The sequence below is a fragment of the Hyla sarda genome, chromosome 4 (assembly GCF_029499605.1).
Source record: "Hyla sarda isolate aHylSar1 chromosome 4, aHylSar1.hap1, whole genome shotgun sequence".
Classification (NCBI taxonomy): domain Eukaryota; kingdom Metazoa; phylum Chordata; class Amphibia; order Anura; family Hylidae; genus Hyla; species Hyla sarda.
In genome coordinates this window covers 222,182,544-222,204,892 of record NC_079192.1, presented here as the reverse complement: position 1 = coordinate 222,204,892, position 22,349 = coordinate 222,182,544, and the positions used below count along the sequence as shown (strand labels likewise).

The window sequence follows — 22,349 nt, the reverse complement described above, 5'->3', positions numbered from 1 at the left end:
TTTTCCCAACTGCACCTCTGAAGTCCTCCTCGGTCTGCCATGGCTCCAATGCCACTCTCCTACCCTTGACTGGACCACCGGGAAGATCAAGAGCTGGGGTGCTTCTTGCCACAAAAGATGCCTCACGTCTGCCCCCAGTCCCGTCTGTCAAACATCAGTGTCTCCCCCTATACCTGGTCTCCCCAAGGCCTATCAGGACTATGCCGTGCCTCCTCATAGCCCCCGTCCTGGTAACACTCTGCCCCGTGCCAAGCTTCACCGTCTGCCCCCCCCTCCCCATTCCCATTCCTTCTGAACTGCCTGCCGTTGATGAGCATACCCAGAACTTTACTGTCCTCCAGAAGGAGACTCTACAATCGCTCCCAATGTCCTCGTCCCATGTGGAGCGACATCCGGACAAAAAGAGGGGGAGACCTAAGGGGGGGGGTACTGTTACGCCGAGCGCTCCGGGTCCCTGCTCCTCCCCGAAGCGCTCGAGGCGTTCCTCTCTCTGCAGCGCCCCGGGAGGGTTGCACTGACAATGCCGGCGGGCATGCGATTCGCATACCGGGACGCGCCCGCTCGCGAATCGCATCCCAAGTTTCTCACCTGTCCCGGTCCCCGGCTGTCTCGTCCTGGCGCGCGCGGCTCCGCTCCTTAGGGCGCGCGCGCGCCAGCTCTCTAAGATTTAAAGGGCCAGTGCACCAATGATTGGTGCCTGGCCCAATCTGTCTAATTAGCCTCCACCTGCTCCCTGTCTATTTAACCTCACTTCCCCTTCACTTCCTTGCCGGATCTTGTTGCCTTTGTGCCAGAGAAAGCGTTTACAGTGTTTGCCTTACCAGTGTACCTGACCTCTTGCTATTGCTATTGACTATGAACCTTGCCACCTGCCCCGACCTTCTGCTACGTCTGACCTTGCCTCTGCCTAGTCCTTCTGTCCCACGCCTTCTCAGCAGTCAGCGAAGTTGAGATGTTGCCGGTGGATACGACCTGGTTGCTACCGCCGCAGCAAGACCATCCCGCTTTGCGGCGGGCTCTGGTGAATACCAGTAGCAACCTAGAACCGGTCCTCCGACACGGTCCATGCCAATGCCTCGCTGACACAGAGGATCCACATCCAGCCTGCCGAATCCTAACACTTATAAAATGATTCCTTTTTGAGTCATAATATAAAGTCCAAATTGTACAATAGTCCTACGGTAAGCAGCAGTATGTTATGGTTAATGCCCCAGTGTAGCGTAAAAAAACTAAAATCCAGGCAAAATATAACTCTTAAGAAACTATTACTTGTACTGGGCTTTGGCATAAGGACTCAAATCATGGAAAATTACAAATGTATTTGTAAAAAATTTTTTTTTATTTTACTGAGTCCATGGCAGTAATTATTTTGGGAAAATAAAACACATCCATTTGTGTGGCATTTTTGAAAAAAGGGATGGTCCTGACTAATATTGGAAATTACTTAGGGTGTGCCTGAGTAATAGGGGAAATTACGGTACATGGAAGACATGGCTAATAAAGAAAATGATGTACTAAGTGGAAATATGTAAGTTTGAAACTCACCACAAGTGAATCTGGCTAATTGCAAAAAGTATTTACAAACCTAACGCAGAATATGGAGAAAAAAGTACCTATATGGGATCTTAAAAATTAGGAAAAACCTCCAGGGCTGCAAACCTAATGGTAAAAATAATCTACAATGGCTTGTAGAAAATACTGTAGAAAATACCAATGGGGTTACCTGGCAAATGGTCTCTGTCATTGTTCCCATAGCTCACATGTGGTGACTCCTCTGTGTCCTGTGAGAAAACAGAGCGGTCAATTCATTTTACAGCTTTTCAACACATTGTGCCACATTGTTAGTTCTGCACCACAATTTTACCACACTTGCACAACAATAATAAGTTCACAGTAAAAACCACAGTCAGCTTGAAAACATGCAACCAAACCAACTCCAACATTGTTAATAAAATCCCACTAGTATGTGTAATGTAAATAGTAAAAAATATGTTTATATTAACCCCTTAACGACCAAGGACGTAAATGTATGTCCTGGTGCTGCGGTACTTAGCGCACGAGGACATATATTTACGTTCTATACATGAGCACGAGCATCAGAACGATGCCTGGATAATGCGCGGCTGATCCCCCTTTAATGACCACCGGCATAAATGTACATCCTGCTTAGGGACCAAAATTTCCATGCGCGTACCGGTACATCATGGGTCCTAAATTACCAGGGCCTCATGGCGTACCGGTATGGCATGGGTTCTTAACTGGTTAAACAAATAGTGAAACTGTCTGTACGTTTCTGAAATACCTGCCATGTTGACTCCAGAAATTCCAAGTCTCATTTTTAGAACTTTTCAATATTCTTCTTGATATTCAACTAGAGACTTTCAAAGTGCTGTTTATTTGATTATTTTTATCAAATTAAAAAAACAGTAGTATTCTAAATATTGCAAAAAAAAATTATTTTGTTTTTCGTTTCTCAAATATTCTAATATATGTTAGAGTAACTGACTCAGATAAAACATAGTACAATGCAACCTTTTTATACCATTATAAAATTATATTTCTGTTATGATACTTTTAGATATTTCTCCTTATTTCACTTAGTAGATTTTTTAAGAAATATAACTTATAGTTTTATTGGCTAATCTATGCTTGCTTCAAATTTTTTAATTAAATTTAAAAGCTACCTAACCAGATTGAATATGTTATGTCACTTATTTATGCCACTCTAAAAAATGTATCTGCATTCTTTACATATTGGCTCTGATTTACTAAGAGTGTCGGATTATTTTCAGAGTGTTTTTTTCCCCCCGACTATTTTTTCTCACACATATTTATCAATGTTTCGCACATGTAGGGAAAATTCTGTTCCATGTTCACAAGGGGAAAAAAAGTGTCGCACAGGAAAAATAAAGTGTAAAACAAATAAATAAAGCAAAGCAACTCTGCACCAGGACTTAACTTTACATTCATGGTTGTTAATGGGTTAAGAAAAAAAAGCAAAAAAAATAAAAAAGGAAATAAAAGCCAAGATTTAAAAAAGAAAAAAAAATAGAAATTCCAAAAAATAAATAAAAAAAACTGTAAATAATAAAATGTAATATATAATGCTACTAAAGGGGACAAATTAACAGCATTTTCAAAAAAGAAACACACTTTTTAACAGATTCCACACTCCTCTAGACAGTCGGGTTTTCAAGTTCAGTATTTCACAATTTTTCTGGTGGGTTTTTAAATATAACTGTCGGGTTTCAGGAAAATGTTGGGAACATGCCCCTAATTAGGCAAATCACGCTCCTTTAGTGGGGTTAAAAAAATACCCTGAGTAATTAGAAAACTGTCGGGTTTAAACCAGTAAAATGTGTCGCAAAAAGTGTTGCAGAGGACATGTGACACAAATTGTGTCGCATAACCCGATAAAAAGAGTCAGGATCATGAAAGTAAATCAGGGCCATTGTGTGAACAACCATTTCTCATAGACATACATAGAGCACAATAATGTTACAGTGGGGATCAAAAGTTTGGGCACTCAAGGTAAAAATTTGGATTAATGTGCATAAAGAAGCCAAGGAAAGATGGAAAAATCTCCAAAAGGCATCAAATTACACATTAGACATTCTTATAATGTATCAACAAAAGTTAGATTTTATTTCCATCATGTACACTTTCAAAATAACAGAAAACAAAAAATGGCATCTGCAAAAGTTTGGGCACCCTGCAGAGTTAATATTTTGTACTGCCCCCTTTGGCAAGTATCACAGCTTGTAAATGCTTTTTGTAGCCAGCCAAGTATCAATTCTTGTTTGAGGTATCTTTGCCCATTCTTTCTTACAAAAGTCTTCCAGTTCTTTGAGATTTCTGGTCTGTCTGTCAAGCACTACTCTTTTAAGGTCTATCCATAGATTTTCAATTATGTTGAGGTCAGGAGATTGTGAAGGCCATGGCAAAACCTTCAGTTTACGCCTCTTGATGTAATCCCTGGTGGATTTCGAGGTGTGTTTAGGATCATTATTTATTTGTAGAAGCCATCCTCTCTTTAACTTCAGCTTTTTCACAGATGGCATCAAGTTAGCCACCAAAATTTGCTGACATTTTATTGAATCCATTTTTCCTTCTACTCGTGAGATGTTCCCTGTGTCACTGGCTGCAATACAACCCCAAAGCATGATTGATCCACCCCCATGCCTCACAGTTGGACTGAGGTTCTTTTAATTAAATTCTGTTCCGCTTGTTCTCCAAACGTACCTTTGCTCATTCCGGCCAAAAAGTTCCATTTGAACCTCATCGGTCCACAGAACTTGTTTCCAAAATGCATCAGGCTTGTCTATATGTTCATTTGCAAAGTTCAAATGCTGATTTTTGTGGGGAGGACGTAGAAGAGGTTTTATTCTGATGACTCTTCCATCAAGACCATATTTGTACAAGTATCACTTTATAGTGGAATAGTGTACCACAACTCCAGTGTCTGCCAGATCTTTGTCTGCCAGGAGGGATTGTGCGGTCAAACATGGGTTTTGAATAGTTTTTCTCACAATCCTGCGAGCTGTTCTGTCTGATAGTTTTCTTGGTCTTCCAGATCTTGCTTTTACTTCCACTAATCCTGATGACTGCCATTTCTTAATTACATTCCTAACAGAGGATATTGACATGAAAACATTTTGTTATCTTCTTACAGCCTTCCCCAGCTTTGTGAGGGTCAACTATTTTCAGTTTCAGATTTCTAGACAACTGTTTAGAAGAACCCATGGTGCTGATAGTTGGGGCAAGGTCAGATGAGTCTGGGCATTTAAAACCTTTGAGATTGACATCACCTGGTCTTCCCAGATGATGATTGAGAACAATGAATGACACTGGCAGGTCTCAGCTTTGCAAAGGGGGCAGGGCATGCTGTAAATTCTGCAGAGTGCCCAAACTTTTGCAGATGCCATTTTTTGTTTTCTGTTATTTTGAAAGTGTAAATGATGGAAATAAAATCTAACTTTTGTCGAAATATTATAAGAATGTCTAATCTGTAATGTTATGCCTTTTGGAGATGTTTCCATCTTTCCTTGGCTTCTTTATGCACATTAATACAAATGTTTACCTGGGGTGCCCAAACTTTTGATCCGCACTGTATAAAATGGGAATACAATTTGGATTACATTTTTGTAATTAAGTATGCCTAAAAAACACTGTGTGAACATAGGAATAGAATGATGTTTTATTTATTTATTTTCTAATTTTTTTTTTTTGTCTACTACCCAGAAATAGCAGGAGGTAAAACTATGATAAAAATCTTAACATTTCTATAATGTCACTTCTTTTTTTTTATATGTCAAACTGTTATGTCATAGAATGATTATTTAAAATTCATATTATCATGATTTTTTTAGGCAATATCCCAGGTTTCCCAGAAGGTAAAACTGAATTTAATATCTTCCTTTACTTTTGTAGCATCAGTGTTTAAATGATATCTGAAAGTTTTCTGAACTTTTAACTTCCCATTTCTAAAACCAAATACATCTGCTCTTCTATGAGTTACTATTTTAACTCCTTAATGATGAAGGACGTATATTTACGTCCTCTGCCGGCTCCCGCGATACGCCGCGGGGTCACGCGGTGACCCTGCGTCGTATCGGGTCCGTCCTAGCGGCCATCAATGGCCGGGACCCGCGGATAATACAGGACATCACCAATTGCAGTGATGCCCTGTATTAACCCTTCAGACGCGGCAATCAAAGCTGACCGCCACTTCTGAAGCGAAAGTGAAACTATCCCGGCTGCTCAGTCAGGCTGTTCGGGACCGCCGTGGTGAAATCGTGGCATCCCGAACAACTTACGGGACACCGGGAGGGACCCTGCCTGCTTCCTCGGTGTCCGTGCCTGAGATCCAGACAGGAGCAGTCAAGCGCCGATAACACTGATCACAGGCGTGTGATCTGTGTGAAAGATCAGTGTATGTAATGTTATAGGCCCCTATGGGGGCTATAACATTGCAAAAACAAAAAGTAAAAAAAAGTGTTAATAAAGATAATTTAACCCCTTGTTACGCCGAGCGCTCCGGGTCCCTGCTCCTCCCCGGAGCGCTCGCGGCGTTGCTCTCTCTGCAGCGCCCCGGTCAGACCTGCTGACCAGGAGCGCTGCACTGACACTGCCGGCGGGGATGCGATTCGCATAGCGGGACGCGCCCGCTCGCGAATCGCATCCCAAGTCACTCACCTGTCCCGGTCCCCGGCTGTCACGTCCTGGCACGCGCGGCTCCGCTCCTTACGGCGCGCGCGCGCCAGCTCTCTAAGTTTTAAAGGGCAAGTGCACCAATGATTGGTGCCTGGCCCAATCAGTCTAATTAGCCTCCACCTGTTCCCTGCTCATATAACCTCACTTCCCCTTCACTTCCTTGCCGGATCTTGTTGCCTTGTGCCAGAGAAAGCGTTTAGTGTTGTCCAAAGCCTGTGTTCCAGACCTTCTGCTATTTCCATTGACTACAAATCTTGCCGCCTGCCCCAACCTTCTGCTACGTCTGACCTTGCCTCTGTCTAGTCCTTCTGTCCCACGCCTTCTCAGCAGTCAGCGAGGTTGAGCCGTTGCCGGTGGATACGACCTGGTTGCTACCCCCACAGCAAGACCATCCCGCTTTGCGGTGGGCTCTGGTGAATACCAGTAGCAACCTAGAACCGGTCCACCGACACGGTCCACGCCAATCCCTCGCTGACACAGAGGATCCACACCCAGTTAGCCGAATCATAACACCCCTTCCCTAATAAAAGTTTGAATCACCCCCCTTTTCCCATAAAAAAAATAAAACAGTGTAAATAAAAATAAACATATGTGGTATTGCCACATGTGTAAATGTCCGAACTATAAAAATATATTGTTACTTAATCCGCACGGTCAATGGCATACACAAAAAAAAATCCAAAGTCCCAAAAAGCGTATTTTTGGTCACTTTTTATACCATTAAAAAATTTATAAAAAGTGATCAAAAAGTCTAATCAAAAGAAAAATGGCACAGATAAAAACTTCAAATCACGGCGCAAAAAATGAGCCCTCATACCTCCCTATACGTGGAAAAATTATAGAGGTCAGAAGAGGACATTAAACGTGTAAATTTTCCTGCATGTAGTTATGATTTTTTTCCAGAAGTACGAAAAATTAAACCTATATAATTAGGGTACCATTTTAACCGTATGGACCTACAGAATAATGATAAGGTGTCATTTTTACCAAAATAGCCCCGAAAAAATTTCAAAATTGCGTTTTTTCTTCAATTTTGTTGAACAATGATTTTTTTTTTCTTTTTTGCCGTGGATTTTTGGATAAAATGACTAATGTCACTACAAAGTAGAATTGGTGATGCAAAAAATAAGTCTTAATATGGATTTTTACGTGGAAAATTTAAAGGGTTATGATTTTTAAAAGGTAAGGAGGAAAAAATGAAAATGCAAAAACTGAAAAACCCTGCGTCCTTAAGGGGTTAAATATGCAAAGTAACACTTTTGTATACTACATTACTATTATCTAATCAAAAATGTAGGAAGATGTAATATTTTGGTGTTTCATATTTAGACACAACAAATACATCTTACTTAACCTTAAACGAAAATAAAACTATAAAAGGGGTGTACCTGTTTAAACAAATAGTGAAACAGTCGGTACATACTTTAAAATTATAAAAGAATCTACGTTTCTAATATACCTGCCATGCTGACTTGAGAATTTCCAAGTCTAGTTTTTAGAACTTTTCTGCATACTTCTTGATATTCCACTAGAAACTTTCATTGTGCTGTTTATTTCTGTATTTTTTATCCAATTTAAAAAACAATAGCAGTACTGAATAGAAAAATGAAGATCGCACTCACCCGGTGTAGTTAAAACGTCCTCTTTATTAGATAATTTCTTAAAACATGTCCGAGGTGGGATAGAGAGATGTGGTCAGCATAAGCTGACTGACTGGCCGAGGCGAGGCAGCGCTCCTTTCGCGGTTCAGCCCTTTTTCTCAAGCCATGGTCAGCTTATGCTGACCGCATCTCTCTATCCCACCTCGGACATGTTTTAAGAAATGATCTAATAAAGAGGACGTTTTAACTACACCGGGTGAGTGTGATCTACATTTTTCTATTCAGTAATGCATTTGCTATACCTTTATACGGATCTGCACCCCCGGCTTGTCACTATCCATGCACTCCTGCGCCACTCATTGTTTCTTTAGCCTTCCTACCATATTAACCCCTTAAAACCAGCAATAGTGCCTGCCCAGCTTTTCTCAGCCAAACTTAATTAAAAAACAATAGTATTCTAAATATTGCAAAAAATGTTTTGGTTTTCTGTTCTCAAATATTCTAGTATACGTAGGAGTAACTGACTCCTGTAAAACATAGTACAATGGAACCTTTTTATACCATTATGAAATTATATTTCTTTTATTATACTTTTAGATATTTATCCATATTTTACTTATTATTTTTTTTAAAGAAATATCACTTATAGTTTAAACAGCTAATCTATACTTGTTCCAAGTTGTTTTTCTTTTTTTTTGTTAATTTAAAAGCTACCTAACCAGATTGAATATGTTATACAGGGTGGGCCATTTATATGGATACACCTTAATAAAATGGGAATGGTTGGTGATATTAACTTCCTGTTTGTGGCACATTAGTAAGTAAGTAAGTAAGTCTATGATAAAAATGGTTGTTCACACAATATGTAAAGAATGTGGATACATGCTTTAGAGTGGCATAAAAATGTGACATGTCACTTATTTTCACCATATCTGACAGTTAACTATCCTAAATCTACAGGGTGGGCCATTTATATGGATACGCCTTAATAAAAATGGGAATGGTTGGTGATATTAACTTCCTGTTTGTGGCACATTAGTATATGTGAGAGGGGGAACTTTTCAAGATGGGTGGTGAACATGGTGGCCATTTTGAAGTTGGCCATTTTGAATCCAACTTTTGTTTTTTCAATAGGAACAGGGTCATGTGACACATCAAACTTATTGGGAATTTTACAAGAAAAACAAGGATGTGCTTGGTTTTAACATAACTTTATTCTTTCATGAGTTATTTACAAGTTTCTGATGACTTATAAAGTGTGATCAATGTGCTGCCCATTGTGTTGGATTGTCAATGCAACCCTCTTTTCCCACTCTTCACACACTGATAGCAACACCGCAGGAGAAATGCTAGCACAGGCTTCCAGTATTCGTAGTTTCAGGTGCTGCACATCTCGTATCTTCACAGCATAGACAATTGCCTTCAGATGACCCCAAAGATAAAAGTTTAAGGGGGTCAGATCGGGAAACACATCATCATGTAGGCCACTGGATATCCAAAATTGCTACATGATGTTGTGTTTCCCTCTTTATGCACTGAAGCTGGCACATTCCCTGAGTTTTCCAGCAAGATATTGCACCACCACATTATGGGTGTGGAAAGTGGATTGGTCGTCGTGGGCCAGTTGAATAGCCCCCAAGGTCTCCTGATCTGACCCCCTTAGACTTTTATCTTTGGGGCCATCTGAAGGCAATTGTCTATGCTGTGAAGATACGAAATGTGCAGCACCTGAAACTACGGATACTGGAAGCCTGTGCTAGCATTTCTCCTGCGGTGTTGCTATCGGAGTGTGAAGAGTGGGAGAAGAGCATTGCATTGACAATCCAACACAATGGGCAGCACATTGAACACATTTTATAAGTGGGCAGAAACTTGTAAATAACTCAGGAAAGATTAAAGTTACGTTAAATCCAAGCACATCATTGTTTTTCTTGTAAAATTCCCAATAAGTTTGAATGTGTCACATGACCCTGTTCCTATTGAAAAAACTAAAGTTGGATTCAAAATGGCCAACTTCAAAAATGGCCACCATGTTCACCACCCATCTTGAAAAGTTTCCCCCCTCACATATACTAATGTGCCACAAACATGAAGTTAATATCACCAACCATTGCCATTTTATTAAGGTGTATCCATATAAATGGCCTACCCTGTAGATTTAGGATAGTTAACTGTCAGACATGGTGAAAATAAGTGACATGTCACATTTTTATGCCACTCTAAAGCATGTATCCACATTCTTTACATATTGTGTGAACAACCATTTTTATCATAGAGCACATTAATGTTAAAAAACATCGGAATACAATTTTGATTTCATTTTTATGAATAAAATAAGCCTAAAAAAACATTGTTTAAACATAGCCATAGAATGATGTTTTATTTATTTATTTTATCATTCTTTCAGTCTACTACCCAGAAACACCAGAAGGTAAAACAAAGTTAAAAATCTTAACATTTCTATAACATCACTTTTTTTTTTATTTATGTCAAGCTCTTATTTCATAGAATGATTATTTAAAATTCATATTATCATTTTTAGGCTATACCCCAGGTTTTCCAGAAGGTAAAACTGAATTCAATATTTTACTTTACTTTTGTAGCATCAGTGTTTTCCTTAAGGAGTTAAATGATATCTGAAAGTTTTCTGAACCATTAACTTCCCATTTCAAAAGCCAGATCCATCTGCTCTTCTATGTGTTATCATTTTAAGTATGCAAAGTAACACTTTATATACTATGTTACTATAATCTAATCAAAAATTTAGAAAGATGTAATATTTTTGTGTTTCATTTTTAGACATAACAAATAAAACTTTGTAAACCCGAAAACGAAAATGAAACTATAAAGGGGGTGTACATGTTTAAACAAATAGTGAAACAGTCTCTACATACTTTAAAATTAGAAAAGAATCTATGTTTCTAAGATACCAGCCATGCTGACTCCAGAATTTCAAAGTCTCATTTTTAGAACTTTTCTATATCCTTCTTGATATTCCACTAGAGACTTTCATAGTGCTGTTTATTTATGTATTTTTAATCATATTTAAAAAACAATAGTATTCTAAATATTGCAAAAAATGATTTAGTTTTTCTGTTCTCAAATATTCTAGTATATGTAGGAGTAACTGACTCTGGTAAAGCATAGTACACTGCAACCTTTTTATACCAATATCAAATTATTTTCTTTTCTTATACTTTTAGATATTTATCCATGTTTTACTTAGTAAATTTTTTAAAGAAATATCACTTGTAGTTTAAAAGGCTAATCTATACTTGTTCCAAGTTGTTTTTTTTTTTTTGTTAATTTAAAAGTTACCTAACCAGATTGAATATTGTTACGCCGAGCGCTACGGGTGTTCTCCTCTCTGCAGCGCCCCGGTCAGACCCGCTGACCGGGAGCGCTGCACTGACATTCACGATGGGGATGCGATTCGCATAGTGGGACGCGCCCGCTCGCGAATCGCATCCCAAGCCACTTACCCGTCCCGGTCCCCTTGTGTCACGTTCTGGCGCGCGCGGCTCCGCTCTCTAGGGCGCGCGCGCGCCAGCTCTCTAAGATTTAAAGGGCCAGTGCACCAATGATTGTTGCCTGGCCCAATCAGTCTAATTAGCCTCCACCTGCTCCCTGCTCATATAACCTCACTTCCCCTTTCCTTCCTTGCCGGATCTTGTTGCCTTGTGCCAGAGAAAGCGTTTAGTGTTGTCCAAAGCCTGTGTTCCAGATCTTCTGCTATCGCCATTGACTACGAACCTTGCCACCTGCCCCGACCTTCTGCTACGTCTGACCTTGCCTCTGTCTAGTCCTTCTGTCCCACGCCTTCACAGCAGTCAGCGAGGTTGAGCCGTTGTCGGTGGAGACGACCTGGTTGCTACCGCCGCAGCAAGCCCATCCCGCTTTGCGGCGGGCTCTGGTGAATACCAGTAGCAACCTAGAACCGGTCCACCGACACAGTCCACGCCAATCCCTCACAGAGGATCCACATCCAGCTAGCCGAATCATAACAAATATGTTATAGATATAGGATAGTTAACTGTCAGACATTGTGAAAATAAGTGATATGTCCCTTATTTGTGCCACTCTAAATTATGTATCCACATTCTTTGCATATTGTGTGAACAACCATTTTCTCATAGACTTACATAGAGCACATTAATGTTAAAAAAAATCGGAATACAATTTTGATTTCATTTTTATGAATAAAATAAGCCTAAAAAACACTGTTTAAGCATAGCCATAGAATGATGTTTTATTTATTTATTTATTTTATCATTCTTTCAGTCTACTACCCAGAAACACCAGAAGGTAAAACAAAGTTACAAATCTTAACATTTCTATAACATCACTTTTTTTTATATATGTCAAGCTCTTATTTCATAGAATGATTATTTAAAATTCATATTATCATTTTTAGGTTATATCCCAGGTTTTCCAGAAGGTAAAACTGAATTCAATATCTTACTTTACTTTTGTAGCATCAGTGTTTAAATGATATCTGAAAGTTTTCTGAACCATTAACTTCCCATTTCAAAAGCCAGATCCATCTGCTCTTCTATGTGTTATCATTTTAAGTATGCAAAGTAACACTTTATATACTATGTTACTATTATCTAATCAAAAATTTAGAAAGATGTCATATTTTTGTGTTTCATTTTTAGACATAACAAATAAATCTTAGTAAACCCGTAAACGAAAATGAAACTTTAAAGGGGGTGTACATGTTTAAACAAATAGTGAAACAGTCTCTACATACTTTAAAATTAGAAAAGAATCTATGTTTCTAAGATACCTGCCATGCTGACTCCAGAATTTCCAAGTCTTATTTTTAGAACTTTTCTATATCCTTCTTGATATTCCACTAGAGACTTTCATAGTGCTGTTTATTTATGTATTTTTAATCATATTTAAAAAACAATAGTACAGTGGTCCCTCAACATATGATATTAATTGGTTCCAGGAGAACCATCATATGTTGAAACCATCATATGTCGAGTACATATGTCTATGTAAAAATGGTAATTGGTTCTGGGGCCTCGGAACCATTGTATGTTTAACACATATCTCTATGGGAAACTGCTAATTGGTTCTGGGATGACCATTGTATGTGGAGTGTATGGGGAGTGTTTAACAAACCAGGGTGCCTCCAGCTCTTGCACAACTCCAACTCCCAGCATGCATGTACAGCCATTGACTGTCTGGGCATGCTGGGAGTTATAGTTTTGCAACAGCTGGAGGCACACTGATAGGGAAACATTGACGTATGGGGTGTATAGTGTGTATATGTATTGTATGTGATGTGTGACATCGCATACAGTACTGTACAGTTCTTTAAATACCTTCAGGGAGGACAGAAAGTCCTCCATTACGATCCTGCCAACTACAGCTCTATAGGAAAGGAAGGGGAGGGCAGCCAGCAGCTCATTGGATACCTGCAGCAAGATGCTGCAGGCTATTGGCTATGGCTGCACTGGGGGGGGGGCTTACACGGAGCTCACAGTGGAAGCCTGCATGAGTTAGCAGGACAGCATGTGAGTAACAGGGGGCAGAACGGGACACACGGGGCACATTAAACAACTATCTGTCAGTTGCTGAAGTTGTCAGCGCTGTCAGATAGCTGTTTGTATGATGGCCCCGACACACAGCAGCATCATATGTCGATGCTGCCTTCAACATACAATGGGCTCTGAGAGGCCATCATATGTTGAAATGATCATATGTCAGGGCCATCATAAGTCGGAGGGTCACTGTATTCTAAATATTGCAAAAAATGATTTTGTTTTTCTGTTCTCAAATATTCTAGTATATGTAGGAGTAACTGACTCTGGTAAAACATAGTACACTGCAACCTTTCTATACCAATATCAAATAATTTTCTTTTCTTATACTTTTCAATATTTATCCATGTTTTACTTAGTAATTTTTTTTTTTTTAAAGAAATATCACTTATAGTTTAAAAGGCTAATCTATACTTGTTCCAAGTTTTTTTTTTTTTAATTTAAAAGCTACCTAACCAGATTGAATATGTTATAGGTATAGGATAGTTAACTGTCAGACATGGTGAAAATAAGTGATATGTCCCTTATTTGTGCCACTCTAAAGCATGTATCCACATTCTTTGCATATTGTGTGAACAACCATTTTCTCATAGACTTACATGGAGCACATTAATGTTAAAAAAAATTGGAATACAATTTTGATTTCATTTTTATGAATAAAATAAGCCTAAAAAAACACTGTTTAAGCATAGCCATAGAATGATGTTTTATTTATTTATTTTATCATTCTTTCAGTCTACTACCCAGAAACACCAGAAGGTAAAACAAAGTTAAAAATCTTAACATTTCTATAACATCACTTTTTTTTTTATATATGTCAAGCTCTTATTTCATAGAATGATTATTTAAAATTCATATTATCATTTTTAGGTTATATCCCAGGTTTTCCAGAAGGTAAAACTGAATTCAATATCTTACTTTACTTTTGTAGCATCAGTGTTTAAATGATATCTGAAAGTTTTCTGAACCATTAACTTCCCATTTCAAAAGCCAGATCCATCTGCTCTTCTATGTGTTATCATTTTAACCCCTTAAGGACCCAGCCATTTTACACCTCAGGACCCGGCCATTTTTTGCACATCTGACCACTGTCACTTTAAACATTAATAACTCTGGAATGCTTTTAGTTATCATTCTGATTCCGAGATTGTTTTTTCGTGACATATTCTACTTTAACATAGTGGTAAAATTTTGTGGTATCTTGCATCCTTTCTTGGTGAAAAATCCCAAAATTTGATGAAAAATGTGAAAATTTTGCATTTTTCTAACTTTGAAGCTCTCTGCTTGTAAGGAAAATGGATATTCCAAATAATTTTTTTTTATTCACATATACAATATGTCTACTTTATGTTTGCATCATTAAATTTACGTGTTTTTACTTTTGGAAGACACCAGAGGGCTTCAAAGTTCAGCAGCAATTTTCAAATTTTTCACAAAATTTCCAAACTCACAATTTTTCAGGGACCAGTTCAGGTTTGAAGTGGATTTGAAGGGTCTTCATATTAGAAATAGCCCACAAATGACCCCATTATAAAAACTGCACCCCCCAAAGTATTCAAAATGACATTCAGTCAGCGTTTTAACCCTTTAGGTGTTTCACAGGAATAACAGCAAAGTGAAGGAGAAAATTCACAATCTCCATTTTTTTCACTCGCATGTTCTTGTAGACCCAATTTTTGAATTTTTACAAGGGGTAAAAGGAGAAAATGTATACTTATATTTGTAGCCCAATTTCTCTCGAGTAAGCACATACCTCATATGTCTATGTAAAGTGTTCGGCGGGCGCAGTAGAGGGCTCAGAAGTGAAGGAGCGACAAGGGGATTTTGGAGAGTACGTTTTTTTAAAATGGTTTTTAGGGGGCATGTTGCATTTAGGAAGCCCCTATGGTGCCAGAACAGCAAAAATCCCCCACATGGCATACCATTTTGGAAACTAGACCCCTTGAGGTACGTAACAAGGAATAAAGTGAGCCTTAATACCCCACAGTTGTTTCACGACTTTTGCATTTGTAAAAAATTAAAAATAAAATTTCACTTAAATGTGTGTTTCCCCCCAAATTTCACATTTTTGCAAGGGTTAATAGCAGAAAATACCCCCCAAACATTGTAACCCCATCTCTTCTCAGTATGGAGGTACCCCATAAGTTGACCTGAGGTGTACTATGGGTGAACTACAATGCTCAGAAGAGAAGGAGTCCTATTTGGCTTTTTGAGAGCAAATTTTGCTCGGGGGCATGTCGCATTTAGGAAGCCCCTCTGGTGCCAGGACAGCAAAAAAAAACCACATCGCATACCATTTTGGAAATTAGACCCATTTTGGAATGTAACAAGAAATAAAGTGAGGCTTAATACCCCACAGGGGTTTCACGACTTTTGCATACGTAAAAAAAAAAAATCACTAAAAGGTGTGTTTCCCCCCCAAATTTCACATTTTTGCAAGGGTTAATAGCAGAAAATACCCCCCAAAATTTGTAACCCCATCTCTTCTGAGTATGGAGGTACCCCATAAGTTGACCTGAAGTGCACTACGGGCGAACTACAATGCTCAGAAGAGAAGGAATCATATTTGGCTTTTTGAGAGCAAATTTTGCTCGGGGGGCATGTCGCATTTAGGAAGCCCATATGGTGCCAGGACAACAAAATAACCCCCACATGGCATACCATTTTGGAAACTAGACCCCTTGCGGAATGTAACAAGGTGTAAAGTGAGCATTTACTCCCCACTGGTGTCTGTCATATCTTTGGAACAGTGGGCTGTACAACATTTTTAATTTGCACAGCCCACTCTTCCAAAGATCTGTCAGACACCAGTGGGGTGTAAATTCTCACTGCACCCCTCATTACATTCCGTGAGGGGTGTAGTTTCCGAAATGGGGTCACATGTGTTTTTTTTTTTTTTTTTTGCATTTGTCAAAACCGCTGTAACAATCAGCCACCCCTGTGCAAATCACCTCAAATGTACATGGCGCACTCTCCCTTCTGGGCCTTGTTGTGCGCCCCCAGAGAACTTTGCGCACACATATGTGGTATCTCCGTACTCGGGAGAAATTGCGTTACAAATTTTAGGGGGCTTTTTCCCCCTTTACCTCTTGTCAAAATGAAAAGTATAGGGCAACACCAGCATGTTAGTGTAAAAAGTTAATTTTTTTACACTAACATACTGGTGTAGACCCCAACTTCACCTTTTCATAAGGGGTGAAAGGAGAAAATACCCCCCCAAGATTTGTTAGGCAATTTCTCCGAAGTACGGCGATACCCCGTATGTGTCCCTAAACTGTTGCCTTGAAATACGACAGGGCTGGAGCAACAGCTGGAGGCACATGGGTTGGGAAACACTGAGTTAGGAAACAATGTTTCCCAACCAGTGTGCCTCCAGCTGTTGCAAAACCACAACTCCCAAACATTCTCAGACATGCTGGGAGTAGTAGTTCGGCAACATCTTTAGAGCCAGATGTTGCCGAACTGCAACTCCCAGCATGTCTGGGCATGCTAGGAGTTGTAGTTTACAGGGTCCCAATACAGCAATGCATGTCGCTTTACGGCGACGTGCATTGCTGTAAAGGGCCCGACCGCGGCTGAAGATATACTCACCTGTCGCCGCCGCCGCCATCTTCATCGTCTGGATCTGGGTCTTCAGGGACGAGGTAAGTTCCGGGGCCGGTCCCCAGCACTCCCCCGTCCCCCTCCGCGTCCTCCGGTCTTCCTCCCGTCCTCTCCGGACGGGCAGGAAGGGAGGAAGTAACCGCCCCCCCTCCTGCGATTGGTCGGTTAACTAACCGATGGATCGCAGGGAATAGGAGAAGGTGGCCGGCTTGCCACCTCGCTCCTATTCTTTAGCATGGTCCTGGCTGTGACAGCCGGGATCATGCGAAATTACCGAGTGGTCGGGTCCCAGAGACCCGATCAGCCCGGTATCGCCGCAGATCGCAAGGGCGATTTCCCTTGTGATTTGCGGCGATCGCCGACATGGGGGGCCTACATGCCCCCCCTCGGCGTTTGCCCTGGATGCCGGCTGAAGCATTTCAGCAGGCATGCTGTTCCGATCTCTGCCCGGCGAGCGGCAGAGACCGGAAAACGCCAGGACACACGGGGACGTCCTGGGTCCTTAAAGCCCAGGGTGCGGGGACGTCCCCGTACGTCCTTGGTCCTTAAGAGGTTAAGTATGCAAAGTAACACTTTATATACTATGTTACTATTATCTAATCAAAAATTTTGAAAGATGTAATATTTTTGTGTTTCATTTTTAGACATAACAAATAAATCTTAGTAAACCCGAAAACGAAAATGAAACTTTAAAGGGGGTGTACATGTTTAAACAAATAGTGAAACAGTCTCTACATACTTTAAAATTAGAAAAGAATCTATGTTTCTAAGATACCTGCCATGCTGACTCCAGAATTTCCAAGTCTTATTTTTAGAACTTTTCTATATCCTTCTTGATATTCCACTAGAGACTTTCATAGTGCTGTTTATTTATGTATTTTTAATCATATTTAAAAAACAATAGTATTCTAAATATTGCAAAAAATTATTTTGTTTTTCTGTTCTCAAATATTCTAGTATATGTAGGAGTAACTGACTCTGGTAAAACATAGTACACTGCAACCTTTTTATACCAATATCAGATAATTTTCTTTTCTTATACTTTTCGATATTTATCCATGTTTTACTTTTTTTTTTAAAGAAGTATCACTTATAGTTTATAAGGCTAATCTATACTTGTTCCAAGTTTTTTTTTTTTTTTGTTAATTTAAAAGCTACCTAACCAGATTGAATATGTTATAGGTATAGGATAGTTAACTGTCAGACATGGTGAAAATAAGTGATATGTCACTTATTTATGCCACTCTAAAGCATGTATCCACATTCTTTACATATTGTGTGAACAACCATTTTCTCATTTACTTACATAGAGCACATTAATGTTAAAAAAAATCGGAATACAATTTTTATTTCATTTTTATGGATAAAATAAGCCTAAAAAAACACTGTTTAAACATAGCCATAGATTTATGTTTTATTTATTTATTTTATCATTCTTTCAGTCTACTACCCAGAAACACCAGAAGGTAAAACAAAGTTAACCCCTTAAGGACCCAGCCATTTTACACCTTAGGACCCGGCCATTTTTTGCACACTGTCACTTTAAACATTAATAACTCTGGAATGCTTTTAGTTATCATTCTGATTCCGAGATTGTTTTTTCGTGACATATTCAGCTGTTGCAAAACTACAACTCCCAGCATGCACAGTCTATCAGTGCATGCTGGTAGTTATAGTTTTGCAACAGCTGGAGGCACACGGGTTGGGAAACACTGAGTTAGGAAACAGACAATGTTTCCCAACCAGTGTGCCTCAAGTTGTTGCAAAACCACAACTCCCAAACATTCTCAGGCATGCTGGGAGTAGTAGTTCGGCAACATCTTTAGAGCCAGATGTTGCCGAACTACAACTCCCAGCATGCTTGGAGTTGTAGTTTGCAACATCTGGAGGACTACAGTTTGCAGACCACTAATACAGTGGTTCCTAATCTGTGCCCTTCCAGATGTTTCAAAACTACAACTCCCAGTATGCCAAAACTGTCCAGGCATGCTGGGAGTTGTAGTTCTGCAACATCTGAAGGGCCAGATGTTACAGAACTACAACTCCCAGCATGCCTGTACAGTAAGGGCATGCTGAGGATGTGTAGTTTTGCAACATCTGGAAGGGCACAGTGGTCTCCAAACTGTGGACCTCCAGATGTTGCAAAACTGCAACTCCCAGCATGCCCAGATGCCAAGGGCTGTCTGGGCATGCTGGGAGTTGTAGTATATAGGGTACCAATACAGCAATGCATGTCGCTTTACGGCGACGTGCATTGCTGTAAAGGGCCCGACCGCGGCTCAAGATCTACTCACCTGTCGCTGCCGCCGCCATCTTCCTCGCCGGGATCCGGGTCTTCAGGGACGAGGTAAGTACCGGGGCCCGTCCCCAGCACTCCCCCGTCCCCCGCCGCGTCCTCCGGTCTTCCTCCCGTCCTCTCCGGACATCCAGGGGCCGGGCAGGACGGGAGGAAGTAACCGCCCCCCCCCCCTGCGATTGGTTGGTTAACTAACCGAAGAATCGCAGGGGATCGGAGCAGGTGGCAGGCTTGCCACCTCGCTCCTAGTCTTCAGCATGGTCCTGGTTGTCTGTGACAGCCGGGATCATGCGAAATTACTGGGCGTCGCAGATCGCAAGGGCGATTTCCCTTGCGATTTGCGGCGATCGCCAACATGGGTGGCCTACATGGCCCCCCTCGGCGTTTGCCCTGGATCCCTGCTGAAGGATTTCAGCAGGGATCCGCTTCCGATCTCCGCCGGGTGAGCGCCGGAGACCAGGAAAAGACATGACGTATGCATACGTCATGGGTCCTTAAGACCCAGGGTGTGATGACGTATCCATACGTCATGGGTCCTGAAGAGGTTAAAAATCTTAACATTTCTATAACATCACTTTTTTTATATATATCAAGCTGTTATTTCATAGAATGATTAGTTAAAAATCATATTATCATTTTTAGGCTATATCCCAGGTTTTCCTTATGGTAAAACTGAATTTATCCCCTTAAAGACCAGGCCATTTTACACCTTAAGACCAGGGCGTTTTTTGAACATCTGACCACTGTCACTTTAAACATTAATAACTCTGGAATGCTTTTAGTTATCATTCTGATTCCGAGATTGTTTTTTCGTGACATATTCTACTTTAACATAGTGGTAACATTTTGTGGCAACTTGCATCCTTTCATGATGAAAAATCCCAAAATTTGATGAAAAAAAAGAAAATTTTGCCTTTTTCTAAATTTGAAGCTCACTGCTTGTAAGGAAAATGGATATTCAAAATAAAAAATGTTTTGATCACATATACAATATGTCTACTTTATGTTTGCATCATAAAATTGATGAGTTTTTACTTTTGGAAGACACCAGAGAGCTTCAAAGTTCAGCAGCAATTTTCAAATTTTTCACACAATTTTCAAACTCACTATTTTTAAGGGACCAGTTCAGTTTTGAAGGGGATTTGAAGGGTCTTCATATTAGAAATACCCCATAAATGACCCCATTATAAAAACTACACCCCCAAAGTATTCAAAATGACATTCAGTAAGTGTTTTAACCCTTTAGGTGTTTCACAGGAATAGCAGCAAAGTGAAGGAGAAAATTCAAAATCTTCATTTTTTACACTTGCATTTTCTTGTAGACCCAATTTTTGAATTTTTGCAAGGGGTAAGAGGAGAAAATTTTAACCGGTATTTGTAGCTCAATTTCTATCGAGTAAGCACATGCCTCATATGTCTATGTAAATTGTTTAAGGGGATTTTGGGGAGAACATTTTTCTGAAATGGTTTTTGGGGGGCATGTCACCTTTAGGAAGCCCCTAGGGTGCCAAAACAGCAACAAAAAAAACACATGGCATATCATTTTGGAAACAAGACCCCTCGGGGAACGTATCAAGGAATTAAGTTAGCCTTAATACCCCACAGGTGTTTCATTACTTTTGCAAATGTAAAAAAAAAAAAATTTACATAAAATGCTTGTTTTCCCCAAAATTTTACATTTTTACAAAGGGTTAAAGCAGAAAATACCCCCCAAAATTTTAAGCCCAATTTCTCCCGATTCAGAAAACACCCCATGTGGGGGTGAAAAGTGCTCTGCTGGCGCACTACAGGTCTCAGAAGAGGAGTAGTCACATTTTGCTTTTTGGAAGCAAATTTTGCTCTGGGGGCATGCAGCATTTAGGAAGCCCCTATGGTGCCAGGACAGCAAAAAAAAAAAAACCTAATGACATTATATTTTGGAAACTAGACCCCTCAGGGAACGTAACAAGGAATTAAGTGAACCCCACAGGGGTTTCACGACTTTTGCAAATGTAAAAAAAAAAAAAATTACATAAAATGCTTGTTTTCCCAAAAATTTTACATTTTTAAAAAGGGTAATAGCAGAAATACCCCTCAAAATTTGAAGCCCAATTTCTCCCGATTCAGAAAACACCCCATATGATGGGGAAAAGTGCTCTGCTGGCGCACTACAAGTCTCAGAAGAGGAGTAGTCACATTTGGCTTTTTGGAAGCAAACCCTATGCTCTGAATCATCATTTTGGGAATGTGATGTGTGTGGCCGTCCCTAACCTGTTGCCTCAAATGCGCACCCGCTCAGGTGGAGAGAGAGCGCTGCACATTTGAGGCAACATAAAAAGTCCCCGATGATAGTGACTCAGTGACCTATGACTAATTTTTGACAAAACACCCCCAGAGGTCTTATCAGGTTTTTTTTTAAAGTTTTTTTTGGCCAATTTAGTGATTTATGGGGGTTATATTTTGGAATGTACTCTAGGCTTGGTACATTGGTCAAATTATGGAAAATTCAAATAAAAAGGGAAAATTTTGGGCTCCATGGAAGTGTGATACTCCCTGAAGCAGCCTATGCAGAGGCCCGGATTATCTGGGCAAGTGTCACACTGAATGGTGGTGTCCCTCCATCTCCCCTTCCTGTAACACACTCTGCATTTTTTCTGGGATCATCCCTTCTTTCCACTGGGGGGTGGGGGGGGGGAGGACCTCACCTGGAAAGTGCTGGCCTGGGACGATCCTGGCGCCTATAACTCCAGACCCTTATCCAGGCATGCTGGGAGTTGTAGTTCTGCAACATCTGAAGGGCCAGATGTTACAGAACTACAACTCCCAGCATGCCTGTACAGTAAGGGCATGCTGAGGATGTGTAGTTTTGCAACATCTGGAAGGGCACAGTGGTCTCCAAACTGTGGACCTCCAGATGTTGCAAAACTGCAACTCCCAGCATGCCCAGATGCCAAGGGCTGTCTGGGCATGCTGGGAGTTGTAGTATATAGGGTCCCAATACAGCAATGCATGTCGCTTTACGGCGACGTGCATTGCTGTAAAGGGTCCGACCGCGGCTGAAGATCTACTCACCTGTCGCCGCCGCCGCCATCTTCCTCGCCA

At 40.3% G+C, this 22,349-nt stretch overlaps 1 protein-coding gene across 1 annotated transcript in view; it reads left to right on the top strand.

Moving 5' to 3' along the window:
* The window catches only part of MUC19 (mucin 19, oligomeric), a 199,886-nt gene that overhangs the window by 84,753 nt on the left and 92,784 nt on the right, over positions 1–22,349 (top strand). Inside the window, exons 32-39 of the mRNA XM_056569863.1 lie at positions 5,370–5,393; positions 10,222–10,245; positions 10,357–10,380; positions 12,096–12,119; positions 12,229–12,252; positions 14,105–14,128; positions 14,240–14,263; positions 18,415–18,438. Of these exons, the coding sequence (XP_056425838.1) occupies positions 5,370–5,393; positions 10,222–10,245; positions 10,357–10,380; positions 12,096–12,119; positions 12,229–12,252; positions 14,105–14,128; positions 14,240–14,263; positions 18,415–18,438 (192 nt within the window). The remainder of the gene's footprint in view (positions 1–5,369; positions 5,394–10,221; positions 10,246–10,356; positions 10,381–12,095; positions 12,120–12,228; positions 12,253–14,104; positions 14,129–14,239; positions 14,264–18,414; positions 18,439–22,349) is intronic.